This window comes from Musca vetustissima, unplaced genomic scaffold (assembly GCF_032173495.1).
Source record: "Musca vetustissima isolate MV318-11 ecotype Yass unplaced genomic scaffold, APGP_CSIRO_Mvet_v1 utg8425, whole genome shotgun sequence".
NCBI lineage: Eukaryota > Metazoa > Arthropoda > Insecta > Diptera > Muscidae > Musca > Musca vetustissima.
The window spans coordinates 57,097-75,734 of NW_026876838.1; the positions used below are offsets into that span (position 1 = coordinate 57,097).

The 18,638-nt window shown below is 38.0% G+C and overlaps 2 protein-coding genes and 1 long non-coding RNA gene across 3 annotated transcripts; 1 reads left to right on the plus strand and 2 right to left on the minus strand.

Moving 5' to 3' along the window:
* Positions 1-1,942: 1,942 nt before the first annotated feature.
* LOC133321381 (adhesion G protein-coupled receptor A3) lies at positions 1,943-12,523 on the plus strand. Its single transcript, XM_061530467.1, has 4 exons — positions 1,943-1,983; positions 7,248-7,466; positions 7,531-7,741; positions 7,811-12,523. The coding sequence occupies exons 1-4, from the start codon at positions 1,943-1,945 to the stop codon at positions 12,521-12,523; spliced, it is 5,184 nt and encodes a 1,727-aa protein (XP_061386451.1).
* Positions 12,524-13,082: 559 nt separating this feature from the next.
* Positions 13,083-15,131, minus strand: LOC133321377 (signal recognition particle receptor subunit alpha homolog). Its single transcript, XM_061530465.1, has 3 exons — positions 14,986-15,131; positions 14,253-14,903; positions 13,083-14,170 (listed from the first exon to the last, which is right to left on the minus strand). The coding sequence occupies exons 1-3, from the start codon at positions 15,100-15,102 to the stop codon at positions 13,094-13,096; spliced, it is 1,845 nt and encodes a 614-aa protein (XP_061386449.1). The 5' UTR covers positions 15,103-15,131; the 3' UTR covers positions 13,083-13,093.
* Positions 15,132-15,430: 299 nt separating this feature from the next.
* On the minus strand, positions 15,431-15,993 carry LOC133321378 (uncharacterized). Its single transcript, XR_009754011.1, has 2 exons — positions 15,891-15,993; positions 15,431-15,529 (listed from the first exon to the last, which is right to left on the minus strand). It is a non-coding gene; the product is annotated as an uncharacterized LOC133321378 (long non-coding RNA).
* Positions 15,994-18,638: the final 2,645 nt, after the last annotated feature.

An 18,638-nucleotide genomic window follows, 5' to 3' on the forward strand; every position in this document is an offset into this window, starting at 1 on the left:
AAACCACCAACATTGACGGTTGAGCATTGCCAAGGGTGAAGTCATTGCCATGGGACTTTTGAAAACTTCCCTCCACAAAAACCTCAGAGCTGCACACATTTTTAAGAGAGGAGGAATTGCTGTTGACCGCCAGGCTTTTCGGAAATCAGGTTAAAGGCTTCATCTATGTACACAACGGCATCTTTTGGTAGTCGAAAATACGCCTTCAAGCTAATATGAGCAGTTTACATAGTGAAGGAATTATAACTCAATTTCGAACCTAACATTTTCGTTTTGTATCTTAATACATTCCTTCACCCTAAATAGTAATGGGTCGATTACGGATGGCAACCATAGTTTAGTTGCGTTCCCAAATTTGCATTATGGATGGCAACTGTTGACACACTTCAGTTGCTTCAAAACATAATTTTCAACCATTTATTTCTGGTTGCTGTTTATAATAACTGAAATTTTTAGGCTTCCCATAATGCCTAATATTACTAAAATTTTCTTTCTTTCTGAAATATTCTATTCAGTTTTTTATTTGTTTACAATATTTCTATTTGAAGAAGTGTCAAAAAAGTCTTATCGACGGCAACTGAGAAAAGTTGATATTCATAATGTTATCCATTTCGTGGTTTCAAAAAATATTTAGTTATGTTTTACAGTAGTTTTGATTTAGCTGCTTTGTTCATAGCTACACATTAGAATTAGCTTGCGTTGCCAGTTGAAATCGTAACTGGAGTTTGGTTGCTTTCCATAATCGACCCATTAAGCTGTGGTTGTTGGTGCTTTTGAATAAGCATTTCTCAGGAGTTTTTGCGGTCGAATAAACTATGTAAAGGATTTGCATCTCTACAGACATCATTTCAGTCTTATTACCAAATCTACATTATGGATGTATGTTTTATTTATTTTTTTGTATTATGTGGTATTGGGGTGTCGTTGCAGGTTACATCCAGTTGACGTGCTCTTCTATTAAAGTGGATTATATTAGTTTTGGCAAGGTTAAAATTCATTTTCAGGTTTCTGCAGCGGGCTGTAAATTGTCTCTGTGCTGAATTAGGATGAAAAAATCGTCAGCGAATTGAAAAACGTGACAATTTTCATCTGCTATATCGAGGAGTTCCATTGTATATAAATTAAATAGAAGTGGGATTATGCAACTACCCTGTGCAAGACCGCTGTTGACAGTGATTCTCCCCTTGTCCAAACAAAGGTTTCTTTTGCTTATGAAATCGATGACCCATTTCGTTACGTGTTGGTTTATTTCAGCCTCTTTCATAGGCTTTCTCCACGTCCAAGTATATACCCATAACGTGACAACCTTTCGCTTAATAAGCATACACCCTGTTGATAATATCGTTGATACACATATATGTCGAGTGTCCACGTCTAAATGCGTATGATCGTGGGGGTAATAGTCTTTTAGTTTCTATATGCTGTTGTAATACGTTTTTAATCATTGCTTCTAAGCATTTAAGTGATACGCTCAGGAGTGAAATAGGCCTATAATTTAGAATAACTGTTGGATCTTTGTTGCGCTTAGGAATAGGGCAGATTCGGATGTCCCTCCAGGGCTTTCGCAAAATATATTGAAAAAGGCTTTTTGCGCTTCAATAGATAGCGTTTGAGGGAATGTGAAATTCGATCTAGCCCATATTTTCTTACATTTTTTACGATGTCCCATAGTTGGTTCCCAGAAGATCATTAAAATTTTTACGTTTTTTCCGCTTAGTATATCTTCAGCTTCTTGATATGCTATCAAATCATCCAACTTTTTCGTTTTGCGATATTTTTTCTGGCGCCATTTCTGCATCTAAAAAGTCTTGATGTCTCTTCGGTCCACCACGCCTTTGGTATATATTTGTTATTAGGAGGAATAATCACCGTATGGTTTTTTATTATTGTTAGAATTTTTGAATTAAATTCTTCCATGGAATTTCCTGTATTCATTTTAGAGATGTCTTTGATGACGGCTTTTTGGCTAATCTTGAAATTGCGGTTAGTTTTATTATCATATTTAAAATCCATGATTATAGGGCGATGATTACTGTTTGTGAGCTTGTATCCGGACACTTTCCACTCAGGTACACAATCCAAATTCTTTCGAATGCGAGGTCTAAGACTGAGCAGTAATTCTCTCCTATTTGAAATGTAGGGCTGCCGACGTTCATACACCAGAAACCATGCTTTGTAGAGGTCTCCCAAAGAAAACGAACTTGGTGATCCGTGTTTGTATCTCCCCACAATGATGAATGTATGTGCATTGAAATCGCCTGCTATGATTGTTGGAATTAGGCAGTTTTCAAATGTGCTAAAAATGCCGTCTACCAAAGTATTGAACTGTTGTCTGTTTGTATTGGGAGGAATGTAAATCATAATGAAGTTAATGTGCAAATTCCGATTACTTCCATGTCGAGATTAAATGTTAAAAGTTTGAATGTGACACCTGGTTTAACGTAGATACCTACGCCACCGTACCCATCTGGTCTATTTTTAGAAATTAAATTATAGTTGGAGATATTGGATATAGTGTTGTCTTTCAACCACGTTTCGCAAAAAAGTGCTATATCAATAGAGTGACTTTCTATATATAATTCTAGTAATGATTTATTATTGTTTTTACACACACTTTGGATATTGAATTGCAGTAATTTCATATTAAATATTTAATTTTGTAATGGTGCTGATTTATTTAAGGATTTCTTTATCACTTCTGCGTCATTATTAATTCTTATATGTACAATCAATTTCTTGATGGATTTTATTTTTAGCTACCATTTGATCTTTCGAGTTGTGAGTGTGATAATAATATTCCATTTAACATAATCATCATTTTGTTTGGGACTGATTCGAAACTGGTTGGTCGTGATTTTTCAGCCATCGAAAGTGCTGTTTCATTGGGTGTCACGTAGACCTCTCCCTCGGTCAAAACTTTTTTGTGCATTTCTTGTGTTTTCCTTTCGTTTTCTTCGCGAAGTCTATTGTGATTGATTTGGCCACTTTAGAGAAAGGGTTTGAAGCGTGAATAAATTTGGTTGATTCTTGAATGTTTTCAGCAAAATGTTTTGCGCCAGTGTTAAAAGATTTTTTTTTTTTTGAGTTGGTAGAATTGGGAAATTTTCACCATGATCGCTATCAAGAATTGAAAAATTGTTACTGAAAAGGTATGGATATTTCGTTTTTGTTTTGCTAATTGTGAGATTTTCTAAAACCATAGTGCACTTTATGTTGTATGGCTTTGCTCTTGCGGGACATCTCTTATCCATTGGGTCGTGGTTCCCTTTGCAGTTGGGGCAGATGTAAGGTGGATCGGCACAATCTTGGTTATTATCGTGTACTACATAGCAGACTGAGCATGTCGGGATTTTTTGCTTACAATGTTTTGCAAGATGGTTGAATCGGTAGCAGCTATAACATAGCGACATAGGAACAAAGGGTTGTACTTTTAGGCGTGACACTCCATAAATCGATATATCTTGGGGCAAAATGAGCCTTTCGAATTATATGTTGACTCTTCGGGTAGGATATGACTCTTCACCCTCTCTTCGCATTACTCTGAAAATCTTTAGGTTGGCACATCACTTATGAAGTTTTCTTTTATCTCCTCTTCACTAATAAAGGTATCCACTGGGAATATCATGTCCCATTTCGATACGAAATAGGCGAGAATTTTTGTTCGATATTTATTAGCAAGTAGGCTAGTGTCATTGGCAAAAGCATTTGCTGCCTCTGCTGTTTTGAAAACAACTTTGCCTCTTCCATATCCTATTTTTGTTATTTCTATTACTTTTTCTTCAATTCCCATATTTTGTGTTGTACTTACTGGATTCATATTACCATCATATCACCAGGCATCTTGAAAGTATCAGCTTTAATTTAAATTCCTTTTCACGATTGAACAAAATCATGTTCTAGAATTTGAAAGAATTTCGGCGGATAACGGTAAAAATGCTTGTTGTGTTTGTTTGAAAAAATTCGCACTCACCATGTTTCCACTTCGGACTAAGAGTCTAAACGCAAACATAGAGTCTAGAGTCAGCGACAGTCGTTTGCCGTGTGTTTCTTATAGGCAACGGGAAATGGCAGTGGTGTTAAAAAACAAATATTTTCAACGATTTTGGACGTTTGGAATTAATAATAAAATGAAAAAAAATGGTCGAGGAAACAAAAAATACGGTATTTTGTATAACTTGGAATTTCCTGAAGAAATTGAATTTGGTTGGACAACGAATAACATTCTGTCAAAAAATTAAAGCAGCGTTTAGAGTCTAAACGCAACCAGAGAGTCACGAGTCAGCGTCATACTTTTTCGCCGGCGTGAAAACCAAACTAAAGAGTTGGCAGCTAGCGTCACAAAATGTCAATTATTTGTTTTCATTTTTTGACAGAAAATTTTACGTTGTGCAAACCAAAATCAATTTATTATTTAATAAACAATAATGTCAAGGAACTTGGATAAAATTATTTTTCTTCCATTTTATTAATTCGTTAAAAAAAAGTCCACAATCGTTGAAATATTTGTTTTTTTAACAGCACTGCCATATGTTTTGATATAAATTCTCATTGAAATTTGGTAGCACTGTTGATTTTTACCTAATGCCATGTTCTGACGGGCATTCGAACAACGTAGAATTACGTACATGAATTAACCCGTTCATACAACACTATTCTTAATTCATGTCTTCAGAGTTTTTTTATTTCAAACTTTTTGTTTCTTGTTTTACACCAAAATTCTAACGTATTTGCTTGAATCACATATGGATCTAAATAAAAAAATTAATTCTCTTTCTCTGACTATGTATGAACCCATATCTATTTACTTTTAATTCATGTTTTCCATTTTTTCTGAAAATATTGTTGTTTTCATACATTTTTATATTTTCTAAATTCACATATGTATGTCAATGTCACATATAAAAAATTGGCAATTTTTGGTTTGGGTTTTCCCACATTTGTTTTTGTTTGGGTTTTCCCACATTTGTTTCTCGTTTTGTATGCTAATTAGAACCAAAGGGAAGGAAATGCATATTGCATTATGTAGATTACAAAATTTACTTTCTTCTGCATATAATATAAACTAGAAACTTTTTTACTTTTCATTCATCATTTTAAATTTTACTAAAAAGTTTGAAAATTTTATAAATATTTTCAAGCTGTCAAAATTAATTTATTTTCGATAAATACTCTCAATTGTTAGGGATGGGACAAATTTCTTGGTTATTCAGAAAGTGATTCGAATTGAACAACGTACAAAAGTCGGTGTTCGCTCAGACAATTTTGTATGGGGAACTAAGTAATTACTTCATAATTAAGGGTCGAACAACGAATGAGAGAGCGAACAACACTCGTCTGTACATGTACATGGCATAAAATATGGCAACTCAATTGAGAGCAAGAGAGAAATTTTGAGTATGACAAAAATGAGCAAAAATTAATAAAATTAAAATTAAATATATTTTAACTTTTTGCGTGCGTTAACGCGATAACAAAAAACGCCCAACGCGAACATTCTACACACGGCAAACGACTGTCGCTGACTCTAGACTCTATGGTTGCGTTTAGACTCTTAGACTCTAAATAGCCGCCGCTAAATTTTCTTCTCCCATCGGAGGAGTCTTTAATATACCGCCGTTGAAATTCTAAATTACAGATAGACCTCGATTATTTAGTTTTTATTTAAGAGCAATTTGTCAGTTTTTGGTCTGTTCCCGTACTGCAAGAATCTACTATTTTTTACTACGATAACACTTTTTTCCTTTATGATATCGGAGAAAATAGTAAAAACTCGTAGATCCTTGCAGTACGGGAACAGACCATTTAACTTTTCGTAAGAGCAATTTGTCAGTTTTTGGTCTGTTCCCGTACTGCAAGAATCTACTATTTTTTACTACGATAACACTTTTTTCCTTTATGATATCGGAGAAAATAGTAAAAACTCGTAGATCCTTGCAGTACGGGAACAGACCATTTAACTTTTCGTGTAGATTAAATTCCCAGGAGACTTCATCCATATTTATTTAGTGCGTAAATACCCAATAGGTTCCGGTAAATTGGTTTGAATATCAATTTATTTGGGCATTTACCATATTGAATCGCCAGTAATTTATGCAATAATAGGAAAAACTGTTTAACTGCCGAACAAAATTTGGCTCACATGATGTTTATAGAATCATCTACTGATATAGAAAATTCAATCTCTGGGTCCATGTCCATTATATTGGCGATTCAATGTACTAAATACCAAAATAAACCTCTCCAAATGTGTATTTACCCAATTAAAAAGGCATTGGCCCATTAAATATTCACTCACTAGCCAACTCTAAATATGTGGATGAAATCTTCAGGAAATTTAAATTAAAATAAAAACAAAATAGTCGAGGTCTATCTGTAATTTAGTCAATATTCAACGGCGTTACATAAAAGCCCCTCCGAAGGGAGAAGAAAATTCTGCCGCCGCAGTTTTGTCTCATCAGTGGCTTCATACTCTAGTGTGGCTTCCTTCCAAGGAAAAAGTAGACTTTTCGGTTTTTGTTTTGCCTCTGACTAAAAAGAAGTTGATTTTTTTGATTTTTCGATCTTTCAATTTTATCAAACCTGATCAAAATCGATTTTCGACTTTAACCGATCGCGTTGTCAACCTGCATACAACGCCGTCACACAGTAACAGTATGGCTCGGTTCTCCGGCTGCAGCTGCTGTGAGTGTATGTGTTGTAAACAACACGGTTTCGTTTAGTCTCCCTCCCACCTCATTCGTAAACTTTCGGTTATACCACTTTGAGTCATCTTTATCGGCCATTTTGTCTTCTCTTCCCATTCGTTAGCAGCTGGACCGTTTTTCAATTCAGTCGGTGAAAAGTACAGAATCAGTCCAGGATTGAAATCAAATCAAATTGATTGTATAGAAAAAAGTTAAAATAATTTAGATTTGGTAATGAGACTGGTACAGAGATATTAAAACGATGTTAAAATTATCGACACCAATGGTGTTGCGTTGGGCTATCGTTCTGCAAATCCTTTTCATACTTTATTCGGACGCAAAATGCCCTGAGAAATGCATATGCAAAAGCACCAACACAACGACATCCACCAGGAACTTAAAGGTGCGGTGCGATGTGAACAATGATGATAATGTATGGAGTTGGACATGGCAAAATTTAACTTTTGAGGACGACGCTGCTAATGTGGTGATATTGTGCGTATCTCTTGGAGTATTTGAATTGTATTTCCAGATGATTTTCTAATCAATTTATTTTCTTTTTAGAGACTTAAGTAAAAATGGTATCAGTACCATTGACAGGGAGGTATTCCGCAATCTGACCGACTTAAAGCGTTTAGATTTATCGGGGAATATGCTGAAAACAATCGATAAAACGACATTTGGTGATGCCTTTGAGAGCCTGGAACGCCTCCGTTTGGCTAACAATTCAATAGCACACATATATCCTGGATCGTTTGATCATTTGAAAAACCTAAAGATATTGTATGATGGGAATATGTCTCTGCAAGGCCAATACTAATTAAAATCTTATCAATTCACTTCTTAGAGATATATCATTTAACCCGCTGGCCTGTGATTGTGATCTGATGTGGCTTGTGAACTGGTCAAATACGAGGCTTGTGAAATTACAACCATCCCCCAAATGTGATTCAGAGGATTTTAAGGGCATTTATCTGAAGAAGTTGAAAGTGGGCGTGGATTTGTATTGTGAATCACCTCTGCAACCTTTGCTGGAGTTTATACCAAAGCATAACCAAGTGATTATTAACAAACGTATTTTTTAATGGACAAGTTTACTAATCAATTCGATGATTTTTTATTTATAGGTAGTCTTCGAAGGAGATGAATTAGTACTAAAGTGTAGAGCACCTCGCGTAGCTATTGGCGGACATCGCGAATCCGAGGATCTACCTACAAGAGCTCATGTGTTTTGGGGTTGGTCTGAGAAAATACGCCATCAAAATTCTACTGATGATATTGTGTACCGAGATCCTACCAAGATTTTCAATGACGTATTCTTGGAGAGCAAACATACAACGGACTCGGGTATATTGAATTCGGTTTTGCGAGTAGTCAGTGTTAAAAAGAATCACACCGGAACATTCGATTGTACACTGAGGTCACAACAGGCCAATCTGTCCCATGCCATTTCTGTTATAGTCATTGCCAAAAATACTTTGTATTGTCCGGCAGTAGATGTTAAAACAAACAAAGGCAATTATCACTGGCCTCAGACAGTGCGAGGTCAAACTGTTGAACAGGATTGCGTCGAAGAATCAAATGGTGGACAAGTGGCCACGTATCACTGTGATGAGTCGGGTAATTGGATCGATCTGAATACACAAGCCTGTTCATATGTTAGTCGTACAACAAGGCTTTTAGAACAATTTGCCAAAATGGATCTCAATTTGAATAAGGCAAACGTACTCGAAATCGCCAGAAGCGTACATAATTTTACGCACACCTCTTCAAATCTTCGGCGAATTCAGGACCCAATAGACTTGGAGTTTGTCGCCCGAACTTTGGTCAAATACCTCGATTTCATAAAATACCAAAGTGAATTAGCTCATTTGCTGCTTGACATTGTTTCACAACTTCTGTCTCTGCCCTCGAAGACATTTTACGAAGCACAACGTGAACATGAAAGTGGACTAAAGCTCTTGGGATGCGTTGAGGTGGCATCAAGAATGGCCTCTTTAGAATCCCCTATCCAGGGAGATTCGCATGTCCTAAAAGATGACTTAATATCCATGCCTCGAAGTTTTTACGTGGATTACTTTATCGTCCGGCCTGAATCATTCACTGGTATATCATGTGTATGGATGCAAACACTCAGTTCATCTTCTTCGTTCGAATGTAGCACATCGAACGACTCATTTCCTTCGTTTGAGAGATATATTGATGCTGCCATTGAAATACCTGTCAATTCGTTGTTTGACAATACAACTAGTGCCAATCAAAACATAAAATTAATGGTGGCCGTGTTTCGAAATGCGAACTTACTGCCATATTTGTCCGATCACGACGGCGATGATACTATTTTATCGTCTCCTATAATTGGAGCCAAAATCGTGGGCGAGGAGGATGAAGTCGGCGACTTCAGTGTAGAAGCCCTTACAGATATGGAGGAAAAACATCAGATAGCAGTTATACTAAGAGTACATCCGTATCATAATGAGCGAAGCAAACCAATACCAGCATGGTGGGATCCACAGAAGAAAAAGTGGGTTCCATCAGCTTGCCAACAGTTGTATCTACATCGTGGTCTGCTTATGTTCACATGTAAGCGTTTTGGTTACTTTGGAATACTTCAAGATAGACAATATTTAAATGACTTCCGGAGCGAAGATGCTGGGGCGAGATTTCGTTACCTTCCTTATCCCATTTATATTGGAACATCGGTACTTTTCATATGTTTGAGCATCAATATTGTAACGTTTGTTGTATTCGGAAGGGCAATACGAATTAACCGCCAACAGCGTCACACATTCGTAAACACATGGCTGGCGTTGGCATTGTTATGTCTTGTTTTTTCATTGGGCATATATCAGACAGAACACCAGGACAATTGTCGTGTTATTGGCATACTTATACATTACTTGTCCTTGTGTATACTTCTGTGGCTGTGTGTAAGCCTGAGCACAATGTACAAACGATTGTCTAAACACCATCGCGTTATAGACTCCGATTTGCCGAAAGAGGCGCGATTGAAAAAGCCTATTATGGGCATTTACCTAGTTGGATGGGGTATTGCTCTAATGATATGCGGAATAAGTGGAGCTGTAAACATTAACGAATACTCTGCCTACTCGCATTGTTTTCTTCATAACGCATCTGCTATGAATGCTGTGCTTGTTCCTGGAGGAATCTTGTTAATATTTCTTTCAATACTATTCTTGACAATATACTATCAACTTAATCATCGGAGCTCCGTTGCTAATATGATGCAAAATCATCAGTTTTCGGACAATACACAGGCTACGGAAAATATCGATATGGATTGGCTCGATTCAACGACTCCGGGCAATCAAACTCGTCGCACCAATGCCACCACCAAATCTCTCAACATTGACCAATACACCAGCCTAACAAGCAATACCGCAGCCAGTAGCATTGTTGATGATTTTGAACGATCCAATTTATCGCATTTGAGGGCGCACTTGATCTTTTTGGTGCTCTATATAACAGCATGGCTTTCGGCTCTGGCATTCGTTATGCATTCTTCTGCAGCCGAACATGAATCGAGCCACATGTATTGTGTAATATTTACAATTTCATGCTGTGTACTGGGGGTTTTCATGCTGCTTTTCTTTACCCTAACCAGAAATGATACTCGCCAGCAATGGGCGCAAAATCCATGCTGTGGTAAAATGCCTAATGATGGCTACGATGCAAGTAACTACAACGACGGCATCGCCCCCGTCGCTAACAGTGTGTTGGCATACAAACCTGCATACGAAGGAGCTAATAACTCGGGGGCATCGCGTTCCAACTCTCAGTGCTCAAAACACCGGACAGGCAGCATCCGAAATGGAAACGTTGATTGTACCACGCAACACCTTTTGAGTGTTTCGACGTCGTCTGCAGCACCGCCACCTGCAGCAATAATTAATAACCAACATATTGCAGGCATGGGCGTAATGTCACACGACATTCCTAGCGCCGAAATCTTCTACAATCCCAACCAAATTAATGTGGCTAGAAAGTTCTTTAAAAAACAAAAAAGGTTGGCTAAACGTAATAATTTCGAACTGCAACGGCAGAAGGATCGCAACGAATATGGTGCAGGTGGACATGGTGCCGATACTATGAGCGATGGATCATCCACAACGGGTAGTGCCAATATATATTCAAGAAGACACAATGCAATGACATTGAAGCTGTTGAGTAGCGGCGTGGGCAAAGTTAACAATACCAATATTAACTACAAACCTGACTATAATATGGGTTACAAGAATTGCAACAGCAGCTCCGTGCATAATCCCCTGACCAATTTCGAAGACGATGCCTTCTTCGCGCCTCCAGGTCCTATCAACAACCACAATGACAATTCGTTAAGGAAACGAGCCACAATTCTTTCGATGAACATCTATACAAATGTCAATGAGACAATGGTGCCACAGCATGAGGTGCACAAGGTTAAGCCACGATCGCTCAAGCCTTTGGAGGAGCACCATGAAGAGTTGGAGGAAATCGATAGCAGTTCGCATGATGGCGAAAATGTCCCTCTTTATGAAAATACCAAACCCGCGAATCAAGTTAAGTCTTTATCGAGCAATATATTTAATACTTCGTTTTCGAATGTGCCAGCAACTTCCACCCCAAATAAAATATTATTACCTACCAAAGTCGATGACAATGTACAACAACAGTCGTCTTCGTTACTTTTGGATAATGAAGACAAGGAGGCCATGAACAGTTTGGGCCTCCCTTCGCCCTCTCCTAACAATGTTCTTCCCAAGTTGAGTGAAGTAGTAAGCAGTGATGAGGATGACGACACTACCTGCAAAGAACCGGCGTTAAAACGTGACGAAATCTACGTTTCAAATTCGTTGCAAATAACCAACAGAATCGATGTGGAGGACGATTTCGGTTCTGTGCTCATACGTTGCACGAATCAAACGAAACACTCAAAATCGCTCAACAATTTAGACGTTATTTTTGAAGGCGGAGTAGTAAAAACGAAATCGAGCCTTAGTAACGACATTGACAAAAATAGTGTCAACTATGGTTCCGAAAATATTTTGGCCCACACTTCACCAAGCGCCGTTGCCCCCTCCCGCTGTCCATCATTTTATGAATCGCAGAATGCCGGGAAAAAGAGCATATCGTCGAATTCTCTTTCCGCATGTGAACTCAAGTCACAGCCTTCACAGAAGTATTTAATTGATAATGGTACATCAGACGAACGGGAGGTTAATGTTGCCGGGCCCTTTCATATGGTCGCTGGTTCTTGCACTAGATCTGGTAGCCCAACAAATGAAAGTGATCTGAATTATCAGAATTCGGAAATAAGCATACGTAGCCATGGACTGTATGCTCCGCAAGTCGACAACGACTTGACCTTAACAGATGATTTCCGTTATCAATCGTCCAATGCAAGTGAGGCCGATATGGGCTGCTTGAATGACTTTGAGGATGAATACTCCGTTTTCGGTGCCAATAATTTCAATCATGATCATCATTTAGATGGTGACCACGAAGTTGAACATACGGATCAGGTAGATGCTATCAACACATCAATTGATGAACTATACGAAGCAATCAAGCGTCGACGCAGCCCTCAACAGGAAGAACCAAACACTGGAATTGTCGATGAAACTTTATATGCCGCCCTGACTGATCCAACAAATAATAGCATCATTGATGATCCTGCTTCAGCTTCCGAACCGAATGCCAAAATATCCATGAACGCCGATTCGCAACATGCAATGCCGTTTTTGACACCAGTCGTTGTGGCCGAAAATGCGACAGACAGCAGTCAGAGTAGTGTAATTTCGTATATAGATCCGAAGACTGCAAGGAATCCCACAAGCTGAAGTCGCCACAGCTCTTGAATATGAAAGTGTCTATATATACTCGTTCATTGTATCTCAATTTTGAATTTTTAGATCATCAACTCACTCATACGTACATTCATACGAATGTATGTCCTAAGTACTGAAGCCTAACTGCAAGATTATTGCAAGTATCGTAATTATTTTTAGCGATTTTGCATTAGTTTAATAAGATTATTTATATTAGTATTATTATGTGCATATAATTATATTCATACACACATACACACGATCTTTGTATAGTTGCATCACACTCACACGCCAATATCATTTCTTTTTTTCATCTACATTTCTCTACTCTATTTTATATCAAAAATTTGCCATTTTTCATCATGTGTATAATTATTAAGATTGAATAGCGAAAACAACGAATCGTTTTTAAGATTGTTTTATATTTTTAAGAAAATATGTATTTATAGTTATAAGACTTTTTTAATAAATGTACAAATAGTTCCACAATTTCAACGTAATGCTAATTAATCGAAAAATAAGGAGGCACAAAACAAAACACAAACTCAAAGACTAAGAATAATCGAATCTAAACAAAATGTCCTATTTCATAAGGGAGTGTACAACGGCATTTACGTTGATCGCCTTCAAATCCGAATAGGTTTGACCAGTTCCAACAAAAACTATAGGTTGCCCCGTAATGTAGGTCATGGAGATGGCCGCACCCACTTTGTCGTCAATGGTGTCGAACTTCGTCAGTACAATGCCGTCGATAATGTGTGGATTTTCGTCGGAGGAATAGTCAGCCAATGATTGATTGAATTTTACCAGCTGGTCAACAGCTTCATTGCCCACCAATGCTTCGCCGACAAAGAGGACAAGATCGGGATCATTTACTTTAATGAGCTTTGCCAGTGAACGCATCAACGGTTCATTGTCCTGCATGCGCCCAGCTGTGTCCACCAGCACCACATCGACACGTGTGTCGTGGGCGAATTTAATAGCTTCCATAGCAATTCCAGCCGCATCCTTACCATATCCCTTTTCATATAGTTGCACCATGGTGCGACCGCCATGCTTCTCCGCAGGATGCAAGGCGTTCAAATGCCGCGTATGAGTTCTCAGTTGTTCTACAGCGCCAGCACGGAACGTATCACACGCAGCAATCAACACATTGAAATCGTTTTCTATTAACCAAAAGCAAATTTTGGCTAAATTTGTCGATTTGCCAACACCATTGACACCGCAGAAAATAATGGTATACGGTCTGTTATTTCTCTTGGCTTCCAGTGCATCACGTATGATATCGACACGACGCTTGGGAGACAAGATTCGTACCAGGGAGGTACTTAAGGCCTCTTTAACCATTGTAGCAACCGAATCAAATGTACCAACCGATTTACCTTCCAAACTTGTACATACGGAGTCGCAAAGCTTATGTGCAATATCTGATGCAACGTTTTTCGATATAAGATGATCACGCATTTTTTCCAAAGCCGGTTGAAGTTCTACCCGTGATAACGTCTTGCCACCGACAAAGCCTTTGAAGTAGGACAAAATACCTGACTTTTTCTTGTTATCCGTGTTTGAGTATTGGTGAACATCGCTGTCACCTATTTCTTCTTCATCGTCGCTCTCCACCTCCAAGTCACGAATACTGCCATGCATGGTGCCAACAATCTGCAATAAAAATAAATAAGCATGTATACACATATCCTCTCTGAAACGTTCTCCACAATACTATAAAGCAGGTGATACTTACATCGTTTTGTATATTCCTGTATTGAACGTCTTCTGGTTGATCTTTCGAACGATCAAGAACGACTGCATCTTTTGAACTTCCTCCCAAGTCCCACACTCTCGGTTTCTTACCAGCCTTTTCCTTTTCACCCTTGTTCTTGTTCTCTGGTGGACTCTTCTTGCCAGCCATCTTTCCCATTAGCTTCTTACGATTCTCCATAATTATATCAACATTTGAAATTCCCTTTTCTTCAACATAGGGTTTAGGGCTTTCTATAATATTTACTTGCTTCTTAGTGTGTTCCTTGGCTTTGTTGTCATTGGGACTTTCAATGAGTGATGCTACAGTTTTCTTTGACTTTAGGGATTCGTTGAAAGAACGCATTGTCTTCGGGGCCTTGCTGCTCTGTTTGGCGGAGTTCTCTGCTGCTGCCAAGGTGGTACGGAATTCTCGTTCGAATTCATATTTCAAAGCAAACTTTTGAGACGTCGCCAATTGATCTCCAAACTTGTCTTTGAAAGCAGCTTGTAGTTGGGTTAGAAAGTTGTCCACGTAGGGCAACTTGATGATCTTTTGATACACGACAGCAAACACTAATTCGAGCTCATTGTCCAACTTGAATTGCAGCGCCAAGTTGTCTTCTTCGAAATATTTGGATTCGGTGCTGCGTTCCTAGAAAGAGAAATTATGCAAATATGAACACATATTTTAAATGCAAAAATTTCATATTTCTTGGGTCAATATGAATACTTACCTCCAATATAACGCTACGTATAAGGTTGTTGATGTAGGGCGTCACATTTTCACCAGTTGCATTGCAATTCCACAAAACTATGCCCCCTTTACTAAAAATTACCACAAAATCTAACATGATACCCAAATATTCCCGATGCAAAACAAAAATAAATCTGTACACGTCACGTCACGTCAGGCGAACGTCGACTACATTGACATTACAGCGATAACTTGTTGTTGACATCGATTCGATGACAGTAGTCGGAGTCAAGCAGACACTCAACCACGGCGGCAATTGTTGTGTTCTAAAAACGATATGGCGACACGTCGAACAGCTTGATAGCACATTTACGTTCGCACTTTATATGATGTGGATTTATGAAATGCTGAAAATAAATTATATATTAGGTGTGTCTGGTTACCCTAAAGTTTGTAACAATTGTTACAAATTGTTACTGGAAGTCGTCTGTTAACCCAAAAGTTCTGCAAAAGAGAGCGGTTGGAGAGAGAAATTTTGACAGTTCTTTCAGTGAGAGTTTGCAAATTATGCTGGAAAAATTTTTCTTGCAATCTCTTGCAACTCTTCTTCTTTCATACATCGACATTCAATCAGATGTTTTCTATTGTTTGTTTATTTATTTTTGTGCTTTCAATTTGAAAATAATTTTTTTTGGAATTAGCAAGACTAATTGTTTTTGGAGAAAAACTTTACAAAACGAGAAAAACGTAAGTATTAATATGTAATAGGAAAATAAAAGACTATTTCCAGCATTTTTAGAAAAATGACGGAAGAAGATCAGTGTGTCTCTGTAGCCAGTGCTCATTTTTTATTTTATTTCCTTTTTATTTCAAAAACTTGTTAAACTGGTTGTGTTTTCTTTCTTTTAATTCTTTATAATGGCGGACAAATTGGTTTGTTTTGACAAATCAGCTGATTAGTTGCAAGCTTCTGCAGGGATGTCTGTTTACTTTTCGCATTTTTCTTGCAAAAGAGAATAAAACTACCTTACTCTCTCAGAAAGAAGTTACTGGACAATTCCTGCAGGGAAAGTAACCAGACACACCTATTATAAATTATTGGTCTGTTCCCGTACTGCAAGAATCTACTATTTTTTACTACGATAACCATTTTTTCCTCTATGATATCGAAATAAATTGTAAAAAATAGTAGATTCTTGCAGTACGGGAACAAACCATATATTACCAAAATTTTTAAAAATGGAACAAAAATGATATTAATTCATTTCTCAGAGGTTCTCAGTGTAGTTCAGTTTAGTTCTCAACGTATAACTGTCAAACTAGCTCTCTCTTCGCTTTCTTTTACTGGTCTTTGGAGTAAACAGAAAGCATCCAGTAACATCATTTTTGCTTCCAACGTCAATACGAATTTGACAAATTATGTTTTTAAAAGTCACCCAACAGGAAAATAGGGAACGTATACAATTTGAAATTGTTGTTTATTAAATTTGCTCCCGTATTTAATTTACTCAATCTCTTGCTGGGAAAGTTACATAATGCAAATCTTTGTTCATGGAATAACTCGCAATTCCCTGCATTTTCATATGTGTTACACATATAAGTGGCAATGGCTCAATTATAGGAAAGATGTGAAAGTGATAGATATATAATTTTGATAGATTTTCATTCATGTTTTTTTAAATTTTATTTTGAGGACTCGAAAATATTTCATTTTCAAAATAAATATAATTTGTTGATAATTTGTATTAGTCTGTTCCCATACTGCAAGAATCTACTACTTTTTACTACTATAACGAATTTTCCTTTATGATATCGAAGAAAATAGTACAATCTAGTAGATTCTTGTAGTACGGGAACAGACCATATGTTAGTTTACATTTTTCTGGCAAATGACGTTGACACTAGTATAACTTAAGGGCTAAGCAGAATGCTCGCGTTGAGCCATCCGTTGCGTTATGTGTTATCGAAAATACAACAACCACAAGGAAACAATAACAAAACGCTCGAAGTTGATGTGCGCTGCGCTTCGGAGTTAAATATTGTTACGTTCTTGGATTTTATTTAATTCCGTGTAGACGTTGTTTTATTTCCCAGTACAGTTCGTACTAAATAAAACGCGGGTTCTTTCTGATTACGATTATTACAATGAGTTTATTGACACACTTTACGTTACTTGACGGTTTCAATTCGCGATCTGATTCACAACTGACTGACTGCCTTTCCATTTCCCCTATTTATATGAGCCTTGCCTGTCGCTACAGAAGTTTCTAGACGATCTGGTAACACCTAGATTACGAACAATCTACCAATGCAACAAACACATTCAAACTTACATTGAGTGAACAATAACAACAACACATATACAGGCGAGGGGGTAACAAAGAAAGAGGAATTAAGCGATCATCAATGATGTCGTTTAACAAGAATTGTACGTCAATAACAAAATAGAAAATGAAAGAGGAAATGGAAGGATGTAGAAAAATCTATACAGTAGTTGTTGTTGTGAAGTTATTGGAATAATCTGCGTAGTAGAAATTTACGTTACAATTCAAATTCTTAAATTAACGGAATTCATCTAAATTAACTTAAATCTAAAGTTATATTCGTAACATTGCCCCCCGCTTAAGCCTGTTCGTCCCGAATAGGCACAGTTCCCGTTCCGTAGGGGGCCAGCCGCTCTAAATGTACAACTTTCATCTTCAACTGTCGCTCCTCTGGATGTGACAATCTTGTAAAGTGCGTTTGCAATTTGGGGCATAGTCTTTTCTTTCGTTGTGGGTTGAACAATAGTACCAGTTGCCCTTCTTGAAACCCATCGGTATTTGCCGCTCGATCGTACCTTGCCTTCATGCGGTTGCTAACCATTTTTATTCGATGGCGAACTGCATCGTGGACTTTACTAAATGAGTTTTGACTGTCTTCATCTTGGTTCACATCGTCGTTTGGGGTAGCACCAAATATCAAATCGCCAGGTAGCTTTAATTCATTTCCGAAGAGAACTTTGGCTGGGGTCCGGGATGTGGAATCATGAATGGCCGATCTATAAGCCAGTAACAACTTTGGAATATGCTCATCCCAGTCTCGTTGGCTACTGTCCACCACTTTCCGTACATGCTCTTCCAGGGTGCGATTGAATCTTTCCACCATGCCATCTGATTGTGGATGTAGGGGCGTCGTTCTGGTTTTCTTGATTCCGTAGGAGTCACACATTTCCTTGAAGATCGCTGATTCAAAATTCCTACCTTGATCGGAATGAACCTCCGATGGAACACCATAGCGACAAATCCAATTTTTGCTGAACACATCCACAATTGTCCTGGCTTCTTGATTTGGGATAGCATAGACCTCTGGCCATTTGCTGAAGTAATCCATGACCACTAAGGCATACCGGTTCCCAGAGTCGCTTGTTGGGAACGGTCCAGCTACATCCATTGCGATTCTTTCAAAAGGGGCTCCTGAATTATACTGCTGCATGTAGCCTCGACTCTTCCGTGTTGAACCTTTAGCTCTTATGCACCTTTCACAATTGGCGATCCAGTCGGCAATGGATTTTTGACAGCCGACCCAGTAGAATCTCTGCTTTACCTTTTCAGCGGTTTTTGCTATACCAAGATGTCCTCCGCTTGGCTCATCGTGAAACTCCGACAAGACATCTCTTATTTTAGAGTTTGGGACGACGATCAAGTTCCGGTG

Excerpts from the sequence above, each read along its gene's own strand:
- LOC133321377 (XM_061530465.1), bottom strand. The coding sequence starts at position 15,102 with ATGTTAGATTTTGTGGTAATTTTTAGTAAAGGGGGCATAGTTTTGTGG. Across the intron at positions 14,904-14,985 it reads TACGTAGCGTTATATTGGAG|GAACGCAGCACCGAATCCAA; the intron begins GTAAGTATTCAT and ends TTCTCTTTCTAG. Across the intron at positions 14,171-14,252 it reads ACAGGAATATACAAAACGAT|ATTGTTGGCACCATGCATGG; the intron begins GTAAGTATCACC and ends TTTTTATTGCAG.
- LOC133321381 (XM_061530467.1), top strand. The coding sequence starts at position 1,943 with ATGTCTTTGATGACGGCTTTTTGGCTAATCTTGAAATTGCG. Across the intron at positions 7,467-7,530 it reads TTGAAAAACCTAAAGATATT|AGATATATCATTTAACCCGC; the intron begins GTATGATGGGAA and ends TTCACTTCTTAG. Across the intron at positions 7,742-7,810 it reads TTATACCAAAGCATAACCAA|GTAGTCTTCGAAGGAGATGA; the intron begins GTGATTATTAAC and ends TTTTATTTATAG.